Source organism: Marmota monax, unplaced genomic scaffold (genome assembly GCF_021218885.2).
Source record: "Marmota monax isolate L192 unplaced genomic scaffold, Marmota_monax_Labrador192_F-V1.1 WCK01_AAM20220418_F8-fsc00160, whole genome shotgun sequence".
Taxonomy (NCBI): Eukaryota; Metazoa; Chordata; class Mammalia; order Rodentia; family Sciuridae; genus Marmota; species Marmota monax.
Window position 1 is genome coordinate 1,172,739 of NW_026694183.1, and position 19,598 is coordinate 1,192,336.

The following is a 19,598-nucleotide window of genomic DNA, read 5'->3' on the forward strand; positions in this document are numbered from 1 at the left end:
TCTTTTTAAAAAAATAATTATGATCTACTCCTGCTTTGCAGTAAATTTTACAGCAACCCCACTGAACTACAGGAATACATACACATAAACATATATAAACATAAATATGTAGGCTGATATATATAGCATACACGTATACATACATATATAATATACATGCACACATTACTGACCCATGTACATACCTTGTCCTATCAGTCACTTTGCTGACACTCTATTTTTATTTTTATTTATTATTGTTTGTTTATTTTTTTGGTCCTGGGGATTACAGAGAAGCTTTTTACCACTGAGCTACATCCCCGACCCATTTTATCTTTTATTTTGAGACAGAGTCTCACTAAGTTGTGTAGGGCCTCGCTAAGTTTCTGAGGCTGGTCTCAAATTTGTGGTCTTCTGCCTCAGCCTCCTGAGTAGCTGGGATGATAGGAATGTGCCACTGCACCTGGCTACTGGCACTTTAGAAAAACTGATATTCCACAATAAATGCAATTATAAATGAAATAATTTTTTAAAACTTTTCCACCAAATAATCTGGTAACAAGGTGTCTTGTACCATTTTCTATAGAAAGTCTGTTCTCAACATATTAGTCTTATTTCTTCCTGAGAGAAAATTCATAATCCTTAACAAGACCACACATTTCTAATTTTTTTCTAAAGCATTAATACTATTAATGTATAATTGGATCTCTATGTCTGCTTAGTCACATAACTCAGGGAGTACATTTTGGCTAGAGATATGCTGATGGATTAGGAATTGATTTCTTGGTAAAGCCTTTCACAGAGTAACTGCATCTGTAAGCACTGTCTCTGGTCTGGGTTGCCTGGAGTTTATTGAAATCTGACCTGTTGTTGAAGGCCTTCCCACATTCAGAACACACATAAGGCCTTTCCCCTGTGTGAATTCGCTGATGGACCTTGAGCTGTGGTTTCTTACTGAACAATTTTCCACAGTCACAGCATTCATAAGGCTTCTCTCCAATATGAGTTCCTTGATGGGTAGTCAACTCCGATTTACGGAGGAAGGCCTTTCCACATTTGTGACAGACCAAAGGTCTCTCTCTAGTGTGAGTTATCTGATGTTTGTGGAAATTCGACCTGCCGTTGCAGGCCTTACCACATTCAGTGCACACACAGGGTTTCTCCCCTGTGTGAGTTCGCTGGTGCTCTCTGAATCGGGACTTGGATGTGAAGGCTTTCCCACAGTCGTTGCATCTGTGAGGCTTCTCTCCTGTGTGCGTTCTCTGGTGCACGCTGAGTATTGACTTCTGGTTGAAGGCCTTCCCACATTCACTGCAAACATGCTGTCTTTCTCCAGTATGAATTTTCTGGTGTATGTTAAGGTGTGACTTTTGGGTGAAGGTTTTTCCACAGTCACTACATTCATACGGTTTCTCCCCAGTGTGCATTCCATGATGTATGTCAAGCTGTGACTTAGAAATGAAGGATTTCCCACAGTTACAGCACTGATAAGGCTTCTCTCCAGTGTGGCTTCTCTGATGAACAGTCAAGTGTGCCTTCTGGATGAAGACCTGCCCGCAGTCAACACACACATAGGACTTCTGCCCTGAATGGATTCTCTGGTGCAGGTTGAGGGTCGACTTCTGGGTGAAGGCTTTTCCACACTCGCTGCATGCCTACTGCCTCTCGCCAGTATGAACTTTCTGATGTCCGCTGAGGGTGCAGTTCTGGGAGAAACCTGTGCCACATTCGCTGCATTCACAGAGTTTTTCTCTACTGTGAGTTCTCTGATGCCTGAAGAGAGATAACGTCTGGGAAAAGGCTTTTCCACATTCACGGCATTTATATGGCTTCTTTCTACTGTGAGTCCTCTGGTGGGTAACCAATTCTGATTTCTGAATGAAGACCTTCCCACATTCCTTACAGATATAGGGTGAGCTCCCTGTGTGGCCTGTCACATATACACTGAGTTTTGGATGTGGGGTAAACGCATTCCCAAATTTGCTGCATTTATGAAGCTTTTCCACACTACAAGTTCTCTGCTGGGTAAAGATGTGTGGCTTCTGGGTGAATTCCTCCCCACACTCAGTACATTCACCTGGTTTCCCCTGAAGATGAATCTGATGTTGCATAAGTGGTTGTTTACGGCTGAGAACTTTTCCACACTGATTACCTGTGCATAAGTTCTCTTCTGTAGGAACCGTCTTGCAGCTGGCATTAGAAGAGCTATGAATGAGCAGCTGACCAGAGCCACCGATGTCTTCAGGCTGTTTTGTGACACTGCTTTGATTTTGAACATTTGCTTCTAGGTTAGGTTTCAAATGTTTTACAAACGAGCACCACTTCAGAGGTCTCTTTTGTGAAGGAACAAGGAGAAGCCTCAAGAGAATGATGTTCCCGGGGTCCTTATGTACACAATTGCTCTCGATGCTCAATGTTTTCTTGCTGATGAAGGCCCCATGACTCAGGTGGTGTATTTGATTTTGCTGATCTCTCTTTGTAAGGTCAGCATCCTGCCACAATTCTTCTAAAATGGAACACCCTGAACCACTTCTTGTGATTTCACTCACCATATCATTTTGAAATGAAGCTTTCTCAGAAACTTCCTGTTGTAGGATATCAAGCCCAAATTCTTCTGGGAGGAGAAACAGAAGATGAAACAGGCATGACAACAGGATAGAGGAGGGATCACATGGAGTTGATTGTAACGGAACATGAGGAAATCTGAGTCATGTAAACATAATGCTGATGATGGTGACAGGGAGTAGAACACTCACTCAGTCCTAAGTACACACCAAACTCTGATCTACACAGCACTCGCCATGTGCCAAGCAGCAACTGATACATGATGAAGAAATGGAAGTATAGATGCTTACATAACTGGCAACAGCACTTTGCTATCTGTGGGACCACTGGATTTAGACAAAGGCAACCTGACTGACCTTACGTAGGCTACCTAGACACCCAAACCTCGGAGAGTGAGTAAGGGGTGACAGCCAGGGCTGAAGGAGGGAGCTCAGAGTGCAGGACTTCCGTGGTTGTGGAGAAATGCCTATTCATAGCCTTTGTCCATTTTAAAAACAAGTTTCCTCTTGCATTCCTGATAGCAACTTTACCCATATGTTTGCTTCATTTATTTTGGTGATCTTACACTCTTACATCCCCAGGCACAGATCTGGAACATTTTTAACTTTTCACTTCATGTAGATCATACAAATCTTGCCAAACCTGATAATATTTAAATTTCTACCAAAAACGTCCAACATAAACTACCAGAACTGTGCGAAAAAGCTTTTCCATAACTTTTTAATGTATCTTACCAATGTTGAAACGAAAGAAATCCAGTTTACTCCCAAATCTAAGCATATACTCATATCCTCCACCTCCACTAAGCCTTCATCCTCTGCTTCTTCAAAACTGCTGCACGGAGCAGTGACTCATACTGTGCCTTGAAAATTAGCTCCCAAGGTCACTTCACCTCTCTTTTCTCTGAACTTAAAAAAAAAAAAAAAAGTTACTCTGTACCCCTCCACTTGGATACTTTTATTCCAAGTAGCCTTCTCCTAAACAGGCTGCTGCTTCTACAACTCACGCCATCGTCCTCTCATTACATCTCCTTTTCAATTTACCTCAGCAGATGTTAAAATGTTCTTCTAAAATACAACAAAACACTCTTTTTTGTCTTCAGAAATTCACCAATTCTTGTACCCTAAATGGTGTCCTCAGGCTTAGCATCGATGTAATGAAAGGTAGAGAGAACACAAAATACTCAGCGGACTGATGCAAAGTAGATCATCGACATGGCAGACATTAAGGAAAGTATGGAAACAACGATCAGAGCATGAATAATGGAAATATTCAGGTGTATTTTTAGACTAGAAATATGGGCCATGATGACAATGTCATGAAGAGTTTGTTAATCCTATAGAGAAAGAAATAACAACATGTTTGCATCAAAATCTATTGGAAAAAAAGCAATGTTTGATGTGATAAAATCTGTCAGAAACATCTTGACTGAACTCAAGAAAGGGCAGAATGAGAAAATAGGGAGCTGATTTATACAGATACCACCAGGATTAAGAAAAAGAGCCATGTAGACAGCAGGGTGTGGTGATGCACACCTGTAATCCCAGCCACTGGGAGGCGGAAGCGTGGGATTGCAAGTCCAAGGCCAGCCTCAGCATTACGTGAGGTCCTGGGGATGTAGCTCAGTGATAAATCGCCCTTGGGTTCAATTCCCAGAACCAAAAACAAAAAACTAACAGAAAAAAGAGCCATGTAAATTGTGTAGTCAACAAGAAAAAGAGATAAGAATTCCAAAGTAATAAATTAGAAGACTGAGAGAAGAGCCCAGAAATGGAAGAATCTGACAAAATTTGTCAGATTATAAGAAGTTCTAGTTTGGATGAGGATAATTCAAATTTCTGATCTTCCAAAATTAAGGAAGTGAGTCATCTCAAGAGAACTATTCTCCAGGTAACTAACTCAGGCAGCAGAATACAGCTTACGCACAGGAACTAGATATATACATGTAGGATCTGTTGCAATACAAAAATGGAGAGTGGGGATGCAGAATGGATGGGTTCTTTCAGTCAATTCCTACATGAAGCAATGACCAGATGAACATGAAGATCACCAAACTAGGGGCAGCACAACTGGGAGCAGGGAGGACAGAGGGGATCCAACACAGAAAACAAAATCAATGAATTCAGGGACAAATAAACAGCAAAATTTTAAAAGGCAGAAAACTACATGGACACAAAGGAAAACAAGATGAAAAGGAATGTACAGATGAAAACCCCAACTAGGATGATGATGGTGAGATGCTCTATTCAGTTACTAATGAAATAAACAGCAATGAAACAACCCTGTTACCCAACACAGGGGCCACATATAAGCCAGTTTGGTTAATGTCAGGGCTAACAAGTTGTTCCAACACCAACCCTTTTGCGTTTGCACATGGGAGTGTGGACTGGTGCCACCCATCAGAAGAGCAACGTGCTTCAGTGAGTTAAGTATACCTACCTCCATGATGAGACAAGCCCACTCCCTTACTCGCCTGTAAGACAGTCTCACACTGTCTCCTGCTCTACATTTCTAACGTCATGTACTGAAGCATTAGTTGTAGAAACAGGAAGAAGGCAGTACCAGTGCCCACCACTGGGGAAAAGAAAAAGGAAGACAGAGAATGCCCCCCAAAGATACTCATTTCCACTCACCTTCACACCTCTGAGGAGGGAGTTCCGTGTCCCCCTGCTGTGAAGCCTTTCCTGCATGTACCCTGAAGATCACCTCTGAGCTGGGAGTGAGGTACCCCGCTTTGAGAAGGACACAGGATTGGTGTGTGGCTTCTTGGGTATTATGTGGTGCACATCATTTCTTTATTTTTGTAGTACTGGGAACTGAACCCAGGGGTGCTATACCACCAAACTACATCCCCATTCCTTTTTATTTTTTGAGACAGGGCCTCACTAAGTAGCCAAGGCTGGCCTTGAACATGCAGTCATCCTGCCTCAGCCTCCGAAGCTGCTGGGATTACAGGTGTGTGTCACTACACCCAGGGGCTCTTTGGTTTTGGAGGGCATCAATAAAACTTTGCAGTCACTCATTAGCTAAGTCAGCGTTTCCCACTGGGCATGAAGCAGTATTTGGAGGTACCCAAAAGGAATGAAAAATCACCAAGGAAAAAACCATGACATACTCTGATATGTGTTCTACAAGGGGGAGAAAGAAAATCTCACAGAAGCCCATCCAAGATCCCCAAGTCAGTGGTGCTCACCCACTGAGAAGAGGTGACTATAGACCTCCAGCATCACGTCCTTGTTCAGGTGTCTCTGGGCAGGGTCTAGTTGCTGCCACTCCTCCCTGGTGAAGTCCATTGTCACATCCTCAAAGGACACCAATCTCTGTAACAAGATATCCCAGCTCACTGTAAATTATTCATCATTAGTAATGTAGAAGTTACACATAAAGATGTTTCTGATGATTTTTCACAATGACACATCATTAGCCTTCCCACTAAATATCTATTTCATATTATCTCTTGGGAGATTAAAAAATTTATATGAATATCCTGCCATCCATTGTGCAGTCTTGAACGGAAATGGATTATCTGTAAAAATCTAACTAACGAGGATAACCAGCATGACGTTTATTATATGCCAGCTGTAGATGTGCTGGGTTCTGGGGGCTTGATAAAATTACCTAAGCTACTCTTTCAGCAGTTCAGTGATTTGCACAACAGGAAGTAAACAGGCTCAACCACGGGGTTAAAAGGGAACCTGGGAGAAATGTATGCAGAGCACTCTGTTGGGAGAGGCAGTGGGGACAAGCAAACATTCCTGGAAGTGGCAATCATGCTACTTAGGGTTGGTGAAGAGTGGACTGGAAATGAGGTCTGATGCAGGATGTGGAGAAAATCATTTTCCAGGAAAAAAAAAAAGTGTAAATACAGGTGGAGACAGGGAGCAGCAGATATTCCAAGGACAGAAGCAACCTGGTGATGTTGGAAGGTGGTTGTCATCTAGGTTCCAAGGAGGTGGGCTGGGGCGGGTGGGATTGTAAAATGGGTAGGAATTTTTAACTGTGATCAATGAAGTGACAACTTCTTCAAGAAATGAACTGAGTGGAGCCAGGCATGGTGGTGCACACTTGTGATCCCAGCAACTCAGGAGGCTGAGGCAAGAGGATAACAAGTTCAAGGCCAGCCTCAGCGATTTAGCAAGGCCCTAAGCAATTTAGTGAGACTTTGTCTCAAAATTAAAAAAAAAAAAAAAATGGCTGAGGATGTAGCTCAGTACTTAAGTGCCCTTGAGTTCAATCCCTGTGCCAAATAAGTAAATAGTGAAAAAAACATAGATCAAAAAACATTTATAGATTAAAAAGAGACTAAAGAAACCTAACAGTTAAGTAAAATGTATTCTCATCTGAAAACCTGCATGCAGAATTCAACATGTGGCCATTTCCTTCTGGAGTTGGAAATATTTTTTAAAGAATTATAAAAACATTCTTCTTGAAGAATCTTCTATTAATCTGACATTAGACATTTATAGAAATGTAAAAAGTGCCATTCTTGCCAATAAACATTATTTTATTTTAGAAACAGATTACTTTGAACTAAAATTCTTCACATTAACACATTAGGCATATTATTTAGTTATAATGAATTAATGAATAATTTTAGAATTTCAGTTATAATGAATGTCTAATCTGCAAAATATGAATAGATGTCTACCACACAGAATTTTCTTTGGTGCCTTCAATAATTTTTAAGAGGACGGGTCCTGTTACAGACTAAATGTTTCAGTCCACCCCCAAAATGCTGAAATGCCAACCCCAATGTGACTGCATTAGAAAGGGGTCTTTGACAGATAATTAGTTCATGAGGGTAGATCCCTCATGAATGGGACTAACTACCTCTCCTTTTTCTTCTTTGTTTTTTTCTTTTTTTCAGTACAAGGAATGGAACCCAGATGCCCTTTAACCCTGAACCACATCCACAACCCTTATTATTTTTTGAGTCAGAGTCTCACTAAGTGCTAAGACTGGTCTTGAACTTGTAATCCTCCTGCCCCAGCCTCCCAGGCTGCTGGGATTACAGGTGTGTGCCACAATGCCCTGCAAGACTAGTCCCTGCCGGGTTTCTGTTCTCTCGACTAAAAGGCTCAGGGGTCACTCTAGTTAAACTGGGCTAACTGGGCTGCACAAAATAACCACACAAGAGACACAAATACCTTTTTCTTTGGTGTTGCTGCGACGGCTCCTCTGACCTTAAGGGTCCACAGAAAGAGAGAGCACGCGCTGACCCCTTTTATTGAGGAGAAGCTATTCAAATGAGGCAAGGGGTCAGGTTTCAGGGGAGTGAGTCTATCTTCATGATGTCCACTGTCAGCAGGTTGACTGACACCTGGGTAGGCCACACCCAAGGACACAGTAAGAGGAGGGGACACACACAAGGCACTTCCATGGAAGATTCTATCCTAAACAGGGCAAGGGGTTATATTACAAAGGAACAGGTGAGCATAGCTTCACCCATGGGGCTGTAGCAAGGCACACCCATTTTTGTGACTGAGCGCCTCAGCACCCAGCTGGGGAGTGTAACTCAGTCACCTGTAAGGTTGGCCTCCCACAAGTCCCCTTATAAGAACAAACATGAGAGATGAAGATTATGAGGATACAATGAGAAGATGGCATCTACAATTGGGAAGTGGGCTATCCCCAGACACCGGGCCTGCTGTGCCTTTATCTTGGACTCCCCAGCCTCTAGAACCCAAAGGATAAATGTTGTTCCAGCTGTTAGGGCGTCCTGTTGTAGCAACCTGAACTACAGACAGTGCTGAGACCAAAGTGTTCCAGACCACTCCTCTCAGCTGCTGATGCTCTCTCTCATGCACAGACATGCACACACATCTGTCATGGAAGCGTATGAGCTGGTAGAATGGTTTTAAAATCAACAACAACAACAACAAAACCAAACAAGAAAATGTAATAGCTTTATAAGGATAATTTAATATTTACAAGACAATTGGTTCCATCAAAATATTAGGTCATACCATATAATGATTTAGTATTCTTTAGTGTTATATAAATTAAATGTCATCAAAATGACAACACCAAGAGAATTTCTAAACTTAATTCCCAGTATCAAGAGAAAAAATTAAAAAATGATAAAAGAAAGCAAATGATGGAAGTGACGTGTATGAACCCTTTAAAATGGTGAACAAGCATCTGAATAACGTAACAGAAATTCTAGAAGGAGACGCCAGGCACAATGGCATGCGTATTACAATCCCAGTGACTGGGGAGGCTGAGGCAGGACGACCCCAAGTTCTAGGCCAGCCTTGGCAACTTGGTGATACCCTTTCTCAAAAAATAAAAAGGGACTGGGGGCTGTAGCTCAGTGGTAGAGTGCCCCAGAGTTCAATCACTGTACTTCAAAAAAAAAGAGAGAAAAAGTGTAGGAAGGGCAACAGTATGGAAGGCTTTAGGAAAACAACAATGATTTCCAATCTATAATGTGAACCCAGTTAAAGATAAATACAATGGTAAAATAAATAATTTCTATGATATCTTTGAGTACATATACTCAAAGTATATAGTACACACCTTATAGTAATTTATATTATAATATAGTAACATATTATAGTTATTTATCAAAGTATGTGAGTGTATAGTACACACCTTATAGTAATTTATATTATAATATAGTAATTTTTATTATTATATAGTAATTTACAATAATTCATATTATAATATAGTAATTTATCAAAGTGTGTGAGTATATATACACACACTTTGATAAATTACTATACACTTAATATATAAATATTGGGTTTTTTGGCCTTTGGCATTCTCATAAGATTTACCTGCCATGCACATATTTCCAAGGAGTTCCTATAGGATGCACTCCACAAAAAGAGTAACTATAACCTGAAAGAGAAAGCCAAAGGATTCAGGATATAGGGAGCTACATGCATCAGAGAGAAGAGAATTCCCAGGTGATGGTGAAGGGAGCCACCATGACAAGCCTGAGTGTCCAGTGCTCAGAGAACTACAGGGCTCCATGCATAAGTTAGAAAAGTGCCAGAAGAGGCTTCATCAAGAAGATAAAATGGCTGGGCACCACAGCGCACGCCTAAAATCCCAGCGGCTCAGGAGGCTGAGGTAGGAGGACCACAAATTCAAAGCCAGCCTCAACAGCTTAGTGAGTCCCAAAGCAACTTGGCAAGACCCTGTCTCAAAAAGTTAAAAAAAGGACTGGGGGTGTGGATCAGTAGGTAAGCACTGCTGGGTTCAATCCCTGGTACCAAAAAGAAAAAGAAGATAGAATTGACAAACTGACTCTCCTGAACTCTGGTTGGCTTTACTCCCAGACTGGCTGCTTGCTGACCGTATAAACTTGAGCCAACTGTTTCATTCTGAGGCTCAGCCTTCTCTTCTATAAAATGGGAATGACAGCCACTCACAGGTCTATGGTGAAGATGAGAACATGGGACACAGGAAGCTCTAAATGTGCTGCTCTTGATGTTAGCTAATAAATCAATTTATGAGAAGGATATCCACACACTTGGAGGAAAATTTGTCGATATATTTACATAAAATTATTTGGTCAATACATAAAATCATTCAGTCCAGTTAAAAACAAAATGTTGTGCAGAACAAAAATCATCACATTATACACAGACAGCTGTCGAAGCAGGTTAGATAGTCATAACCAGGGAAGATGGATCTGACCAGAAGTGATCACACGTCTTAGAGGCGTGGGCATGGCAAGCATGCATTTGCATGCTGGGGACGGGAGCGTGTGAGAGACATTAGTCCAAACCCAAGAACCTGCGAGGCGGCAAGGTGAGCATGTCACTAAGATTAGGAGGCATGGGCATTAGCCCCCTGTGGTCCACTCTCACAAATACTGAGTTCAGGATCCGCTGTTCCCTGCTGCAGATCTGGACAGCTGCTCCGGGGCAGCTCTGCTTACCTCACAAGATCTGTGCTGCTCCTCTGGGCCCAGGACCTGGGGCTTCTGGGGTAAGTGCACACCAGCTGGCATCCCTCCTGGACTTCTACTCTTGGTTTCTCTTGCTAGCAGCTCCACTTTCCTCAGAAGCTGGAAGCTGGGTGGGCACCAGAGGCTCCAACCAGAGCCACTGGGGAGAGACAGGTGGACAGCAAAGAGAATTCCTGCAGTCTGGACGACTCAGCCTAACCCAGAGGCTCCACAGACACCAGGAAACCCTGGAAAGGCAACGACTGTGTGGTCACTCATCCAACGGCTGCCCCACAGAACTGGAGGGCCCTAACATGAAGGTTACCGTGTAGACACTGCAGAGAAAACAAAGCCCAACTGTAGTTATTAGGGAAAAAAAGGCTATGAGTTGAGACTGAACTTGAAGGACTCTTGTAGCTGGGCCACCTTAACTGTGAGAAGAGGAAGATTACCAACTACCAATCACTGACCTTGCCACGTCCACAGGGTCTGGGGGATACACCAGCCCTGACCCACCCATCCATCTCCAAAGGACCCCAATGCGGGCTGCCCAGAAAGCAACGCAGTCGCTCTGGCAAACGCCCGTCTGCAATCCTCCAGCCGGCTCCCAGGGGGCACCCTTGGCCCCCGACTCTACTGGCGCCCTGGGTGGACTAGGAGGCACCTCGACCTCCGGCCCCTGGAGCACCCGGCCCCCAACCCAGCTCTGTCTACATGGGGGCCCAGCAGGACGGCACTGTCCTCCAGTGCCACCACTAGGCGCTCTGACGACTCACGCGCTCCGTCCTCCAAGGACATCAGAGTATTCCTGGAAATCAAGCTACGAAAAGTGTGAGTGTGTGTGTGTGTGTGTGTGTGTGTGTGTAAGACAGCGAGAAAAGCGAAAACTACAGCTTAACCGTCCGCCCCGCAGGGCCGTCACTCAGCCCCGTCCCTGGCCGGACACGCCCAGCCGCACGACGCCGGCCCTCCCCTCTCAGCCCACGGCCTCGTCTTCACCCAGCTCAGAACCCCCGCATCGCTGACCGCAAGCCGACTTCCCCTCCCCGACTCCAAAGAATCCCCACTGCAGATATGCCAAATCACCTCGGCGTCCCGCCACTGGTGTAGCCCCCTACGGTCTAAACGGAAGTGCGTTCTTCGAAACTTCCGGCTTGCCACCCTTCGCGTCGGGATGGCCTTACACAAGTTGCGAGATAGGCGCATGCCCACTAGCACCCCCGAAGCTACGTCTGCCAATGGTGATCAGGGCTGACAGCGTGGGTGGGTGGGTCGTTAGCGGCTCTGTAGAAACTGTCATGGCCGCGCCCATAGGATTATGATACCGGAGGCCACCATCAAAGAACTCCCATTCCGTACAGCCAGGGAAGGCAAGTGGAATGTCAAAGAATTAAACTCTTGGGCTGTCACAGGATGGCAGAAGACTTATTCCAATACTTGCGTGTGTGATATATATATATATATATAATCACACACACACACACACACTGTATATATATGTGATACATATGTATATATAATAAATTACGTGTGTGTGTGTGTGTGTGTCTGTGTGTGTGTTATCAGTCCGTTGCAGGTCAGGAACCGGGTTCATGTTCCCCAGTGTTGAAGATTCAACAGAGCAAAGCCTAGACAAGCGTAGAGAATAAGTTTTATTTAAGAAAGTGATAGAGATAGACTTCTTCAAAGAAAAGTAGGGCTTCAGAGCCAAGAGCCCGTGAGAAGATGTGCAACTAGCTTTTTTATGTTATATCAAAAACGAATATTACACGGAGACCCTCGAATAACTCCCAGACCACACAGTTTTATGCCAATAGAGCCTTTATTGCTGGCCAGCGGCAGACACTCTACTCTCTATAAGCGAGATGGTCAGAGTGTCACGCCTGCTTCAGGTGGCCTCATATTTAAACCAAAACAACACAAAAGGGACATTTGGGTTTTTAGCCAATGTAAGCAAGCAAGTACAGAAGCTGAATTGGGCAGTTAAGGACACAATGCAGTGGGTAAATTGGTATTTCCCACAGGACTTTCCAGGTTGGCAAAGAAGCAAGCAAGCAGAAAGGAAGTGGGTCAAAATGACCCTATTTGAGTACAAGTTAGAGAACGTCTAGATGATTAATCTCTGACAAGGCTTCATTGCCCAAGAAATATAGAAAGCAAAGAGAACAATTTTACATTGTATAAGAATTTCTAGGTAACTATTAATTTGGGTACAGAGATGGGGCTTTCCCACAGGAGAAGCATTTCTTACATGATATGGAGAGTCTCAGGGTAAATGGAATCTGTTTGGTCATTGCCTAGCCTGGCCCATAACATATAGACCCTAGAATCCCCTTTTTACTGTCTTCTCTTTCTTCCCTGCATACATTTCCAAGAGCAGTGGTGCAGAGGATAGTTGTTAGCAATCGATTTTCTCTCTTTGCCTACCAGTCCTCATCCACTGGGACCTCATCCTTCATCACCTACACTGACTGCCTGACCTTCACCCCTGCCTCCTTTTGCTGAGGAATGTGATATCACCTGTCCACTTCGGCCAGTCAGGGCTGCAGGAAGATTGCTTTTAGGCAAAAAAGAAAGCAGGTGGGGTGAGCACAGTGGGCCCATTTTGTAGAATTATCCTCTTAGTCTTGTGTTCCCACCATCTTCTCTGTCTCCTAACTTACACACACACACATGCATGTAATATATTCATATGTATAATATATAATATATGCGCATATATTTCTTAGAGAAACTGGTGTGTATTCTGAAAAAAAAACTTTTCTCTGTATTTTTCACACTAATTAAAAGGCTTTTTTATTTTTCTTCTTCTGAATTACTAAAAATTGAAAATCATGTGGGCTGTTGGAAAATGGGAAGTAGAGCCCAGGGAGGATCGAAAAGGTGAACAACTGAAGTGAACTTTCTTATACATAATGATTTGGAAGCAGTGAAGCCAGATCAGACAGGCAGTCAGTTTAGGCAGGTAAATCGAGTCAGGTGGGATCAAGGAGGCCAATTTTGAGTGAGTCCAGGAAGTTGGAGACTGTCTCCTGAGGGTTTGAAATGTGAATTCCTTCAGCCCTTCCTCCACCCTTATCAAGAACCTGCCCCTGCTCCAACCTGCTGCTAAGGTCACCTGTCCCAGGAGTGGCCCTGCCTACGGGGAGCTATAAGGTTGTTAATCAATGTGTCCTGGGCGGCACCATCCTGCCCTCCCCCCTTCAGCCCACCTGGTGCCCACCTTTTGGCCATCCCTCTGAGCATTTCCTAGGCCAAGTCACATAAGTAGGAAGGAGAAAGTTAAGAGGAAGAGGGCAGGAGAACAAAGGAAGCCAAAGACCTATAGAAACAGAACACCTGTGGCTTCTGGGGATGCCAGGATACCAGCTGTGGCCCCCTCCTCCCTCCCAGGAGAAGTCTATGTTACCCCTTTTTCAAATAAACCCTGATTTATATGCTTGCCTCCAGGTGGTTCTCCAATGTTATACTTCATCACGTGAGGAAGCAGGACTCGTCACCAATAACCGGCAGTACCAGCAGTTCATGGTCACCAAAGGACTAAGCTCCAGTCTCACTTATATAGAGAAAAAAAGGGGGAGGAGAAGTGAAATATATAGAAACAGTAGATCAGGAGTGTGAAGGGCAGAAAACGGGGAGAGTCAGGTTAAAAGGTAAAAGCATGCACTTACATAGGAAGAGTAGTTATGCAGAATGAATAAGTCCATAGCCCTAACAGTGGAGGACCAAAGTGGATAATACTGAATCTATGAGTTTGCAGAAGCTGTTCATCTGGAGAGCAGGTGCAAGAAGGAGCAGATCCTGGACTTGCTGTCCCTGAAGCCAGTTTGATCCTCCCTCTGAGAGTGGACCACAGGGGTCTATTGCCCCTACACCTCCTTGTCTTTCAGTGACATGCTCATCTTGCTGCCTCTCAGGTTCTTGGGTTGAGACCGGTGCCTCGATCACTCCAATCCCCAGCACATGCCCATGCCTCCAAGAGCGAGTCCATTTCTGACCAGATCCATCTTCCCTATTACATGACTGACTGAACTACATAGGGCTGCCCATATACACTGCGATGACTTTTCTTCTCTTGCACAACTTTTAACTTTTCTCAGGAGTGAATAATTACATGTGTCAGCTATTCGTTTACCTTTTACAGGTTCATTTTACCTTACCAGAAATGCTTGGGACAAAAAGTGTTCTGGATTTCTGATTTTTTCAGACTTTGGAGTACTTGCATATACATAATGAGATATCTTTCTAAACATGAAATTCATTTATGTTTCCGATACACCTTAAATACATGGCCTGAAGATAATTTTATATAACAATTTGAGCATGCCTGTGTCACCAGCTGTTCATGGGTTGCATGTGGGTCACCATTCTTGGATGCTTCGTGGATAGAGATACCTGGTGTTTGGGAATAACCAGTGGACATTTCCTCTGGTCAATTGCCCAGGGACAATGTGAATCTCTTTCCTACTCTGCTTTGGCCCACACAGCACCTGAGATGGGTGTAACCTGCTGTAAGAGTAAAAGAAATTGAAGTTAAAGTGTAAAAGACCGGGTACTGTAAAGCTTCTAAGCTGAAAAGCCTGAGTTAAAATGTAAAAGACCAGGTATTGTTAAGTTCCTATGCTACACTCAAAACCTGAAATTCCTGTAGCTGTTAGGACAATTCACCGGACTGCCCAGTAGATATTCCCCCTGACCATTTAGTTGTTAAATAACCTGGGCCCTGTGCAGTTTAGCACGTAGGCATTCAGGGCCCAAACCAATCAGTTTAAATGTGTACCCCGCTTTAGGACTAACCTATCACCCCCGCCCGACCTGTTCCCGCCAATGAATGTACTAATCATGTTCGAGAGTTGTTGTTTGATTTTCCCGCGCCTCATGATGATTTGCTCTGATGTATGCAAAGCCCCCGCGCTCCCCAAAAAGTGTACTTAAGCACTGCTCAACCCCTGCTCCGGGCTCTGGGCCGCTCTCCCTTGTTGAGTGAGCACGGAGCCCCAGCATGCTGGATCTTCAATAAACCCCCTTTTGCGGTTGCATGAGTCGGTCTCTTGGTGGTCTCTTCCTCTGTCGTTCGCCGGACCCTTACACTGCCAAGATGTCAATCAACCTGCTGACTGCAAGATATCATGAAGCATGCTCCGCCCTTGAAACCTTACCCCTGCCTTTGATGGACCCCCTTAAATAAACCACGGGAGCCATTTTCCCTTTGTCTAGTTCCAGAGCCCATGTGGACTAGATCTGTCAGCGGCTTCACTTCCTGTAAATATATTTCTGAGTATTTGTGCTTTGTTATTCACTAATCATCTGAGATTGTAAGTTTTAGGGTGGCTTAGATTCCCCTGGGCAGAAAGAACCCCACAAAGAGATGCTGGCCATCATCCTTTCCCCTAGCAATTCCTGCATTTTTTTCATTTTTTAAAAATAATTTCGTGATTTTTTCTTTTGTTAGTGCTTTGCAGTTATACCTAGGAGTTGGGCTCATTCTGACAAAAACATCGTGAATGGAATTTGATTTACTCCATTTCAGCACTTCCCCCTTCTTTCCTCCCCTCCTCCCCTCCTATTCTCCTTCCTCTACTCTCTTGCATTTTGACTGCAACACGTCACATGAAGTAAGGGACAGAATTTTCCCCTTGTGGCATCATATTGATACCCAACATGTTTTGGATTTTGGAGCACTAAAGATTTCAGAGTTTCAGATGAGGGGAGCTCAACCTGTACTTATTAGCACATTGCCAGATTTCCCTCCCATTGTGTGGCTATTCTTCTAAAAACCTGGCTTTATTATTAACTAACATCAACAGTAGCAATGACTGCACTCATTTAGAGCTGCCTGTGTCCCAGGCGCTGTTCTGATCTTCACAACAGACCCATGAGCTGCGATTATGACCCCTCTGTTTTACAGAAGAGAAGCCCGAGGCACAGAATGAAACAACTGACCCAAGTTCCTGCAGCCAGCAGGCAGCCAGCCTCGGGGCAAACCAGCCAGTCTGCTGTGGATGGTCCCACCACTCCACCTTCTTAAGGAGATGAGGTCAGAACCCTCAAGATCCAATCACTTCTCAAAGCCCCACCACTGAATATTGCTGCACTGGGGACCACACCTTCAACACGTGAGCCTTCAGGGGACATCCAGATCCAAACCCTAACACCAGCACTGAAAGATGATCGTAGGATGTGTATCCATACGTGTGATATGTGTGTGTACATGTACACGTATATAGATATTTATACATTATCTGGTCATATATTTCTCGATCAAGGAGGAAGAGAGACAAATTGCCAGTAAGAAGAATGCAAGAGAAGATTCCACTGTGACTCCTACAGATATTAAAGGGTAATAAGGGGAAAATATAAATAACCCCATGTGAATTCATTAGATAGGTAGAGAAAACAAATATTTTTGAAGGAAAAATAAAAGTTTAATGATCTGAGAAGAATTACTGAGAGAAATGAATATATTTGTATGTAAACATATATATTTACCTAGGTATGCAGAACATATATATTTACATATTTTCTTAGATGGATATCTCCTATGATCAGGAATTGGAAGACTTAATATAGGTAAGGCACACGTTTTCCCCAAATTAGGTTACAAATTCACAGCAATCCCAAACAAACTCTCAGCAAGAGGTCTTACAGAAATTGGCAAGCTAATTCTAAATTTTATGGACAAGCAAAAAAAAAAAAAAAACGAGAAAATGTTAAACAATATCCAATAATGTACCCATTAAAGGAGAATCCTTCAAGTCCCTGATTCCCATCACTTCCTCCTTAGCCCTCACCTACACAGATGGAAAATGTTTTCCAAATTCAGAAGCAGGAGTTATTTCTAACAGACCCTGTTGGCTCCCAGGGGTCCATTGCTCCCAGCCTGACAGGCAGTCTCCATTCCTGTCTCTAGAGACCAGCAGGCCCAGCCGAGAGTCCAAGGAGCAAATCCCCAGGGGCAGAAGGGGCTGGCAGTTCTGGGACGATGACCAGGCAAGGCAGTGGATGTGAGAGTGAGTCCTGGCTCATCTCGGCCCACAAAGTCTCCAAGCAGCGCCCAGTGTGTGTGGCGTCCACAGACTGTGCACCTCCTCACGCGCGGGGGTCCAGGTCACATCCCTTCTGCAGATTCCTTCCCAAGAGCTCAGGCTCCACCTCGGAAAGAGCAGCCCCAGCCTCTGCACATGTATCCTCCACAGCGGAGCCTTCTAACAACCCGCCCAGCTCAGCACTGGACACTGAGGACAGCGTCCAGTTCTGTCAAATTCACTTCTTCCCAGAGGAGAGAAGGACTCACATCCAAGCCTTTGCAAGAATGAATAAAACACAAGAGCCAGAAATAAAACGTGAGGGCTCACAGGGTTGATGGGAAAGACTGCAAAACTCAAAAGCTTTTGCACACCAAGGAAATGATCAACGGGGCCAAGAGGCGCCCGCAGGAACCTGGAAAGTGCACGCCAGCCACTCTGACAAAGGACTGATGTCCGGAATCTATAAGCACTCACAAAAACTTTAAAAACCAAGTAATCTAATTGAAAAAAAATGCAAATGATCTGAATTGGCAGTTCTTTAAAAAGAAATACAAGTGGCCAACAAATATATGAAAAAATGTTCAATAACATTAGCCATGGTAATAGTTAAAATAGATGTTATTTAAAAACAACAACAAAAATAACAAATGGTGGTGAGAATGTGGATATAAAGGAACTCTTATATGCTGTTGGTGAGAATCTCAACGCTACTATGAAGAACAATATGGGCTTCCTCAAAAACAACTAAAAATAGACCCACCATGTGACCAGTTAGGCCACTTCCAGGTGTCTAGCCAAAGGAAATGAAATCAGCATACCAAAAAGATGCCCACACACCCATTTTTTATTGCAACAGTATTTTCAATAGAGCTAAGATATGGAATTAACCAGGGTGATCATCCATGGATGAGTGAACTTAAAAATGTGTGTATATTCACCATGCAATAGTATTTAGCCACAAAAAAATGAAATCCTGTATTTGTAGACAAATGGAAGACATTACGTGAAATAATGTTATTATTTCTTAAGTGAAATAACAGATGCAGAAAGACAAGTACCGGATATTCTCTCTCCTATGTGGGAGTTTAAAAACAGTAGTCAACCTAAATGTAGAATAGTGGTGACTAGTGGTTGGCGCAGGAGGAGCAGAGTGGGGATGATGGAAGACTGCATTTGACTAGTGCACACTGTAGGCATGTATTAAATGTCGCAAAACCCCACTAACATACACAATATATGGTCATCAAAAATTACAGATGGCAAATGATACAGGCAAGCACTAAACAGAGTGTAGGTGGTGCCCCTATCCTACCATCAGATGAATGAGTTTTTAGTGCAAAGGGCATTTCTACTAGATAACAAAGTAAACTTCATAGAGATCAAAGATTTCATACAAAAGAAAAGAATACAATTTCTTTTTTAAAAGTATTTTTTAGTTGTAGTTGACACAACACCTTTATTTTATTTATTTACTTTTATGTGATGCTGAGGATCGAACCCAGGGCCTCGCACGTGCTAGGCAAGCATTCTACCACTGAGCCACAACCCCAGCCCCCAAAGTATAAAATTTCTAAACGTCTACACGTGCCCAAATAGTCTTCAAATGCACAAAACACAAATATTCAGTCTTAGCTCCTTTCCCCAGAAGCTTTGGGTGCCTGGGAACTTAGCATCAGGCCCTAGACAGCGACTCCTTGGAGACTGTCCAGGTCTGCTGTGTGTAGGGAGGACGTGTGCACTGTCCAGAGGCTGACACCACACCGGCTGTTCCTGACCCTGAGTCTCATGCCTCATTCCAAGAACAGCGAGGGCCTCAGGAGTCGTGCAAGAGTCTGGTAAGAGAGGAGCCATTTCACACTGCAGAAAATGTCACCCAAGGGGAAGGATGTCAACAGGGAGGGAGGAGATGGGGTGTTCTATCTCTGTCCTCGGGGCTACAGGGTGGTGGTGGGGGCTGCTCTCCAAGGGTGGATGCCACCCTGGTACAGGTAGGCAGATGTTCCTCCTCTAGGAGGCCACCGTCCCCTCCTGTCCCCTTCCCGTGGGCCTCCTCCTGTGAGCTCTTAGTTCCTCAGAGAGGAGCTCTGGGGGCAGACTTCCCCTGCGGCCCTGCGACCCTGGCCAAT

General features: G+C 43.9%; 1 protein-coding gene across 1 annotated transcript; it reads right to left on the minus strand.

The window, feature by feature from the left end:
* Znf175 (zinc finger protein 175) lies at positions 1-11,435 on the minus strand. The gene is given in 4 exon segments (XM_046466100.2): positions 1-2,593; positions 5,178-5,276; positions 5,738-5,864; positions 10,436-11,435. Coding segments are annotated over 4 exon segments (2,163 nt in total). The 5' UTR covers positions 10,508-11,435; the 3' UTR covers positions 1-728.
* Positions 11,436-19,598: the final 8,163 nt, after the last annotated feature.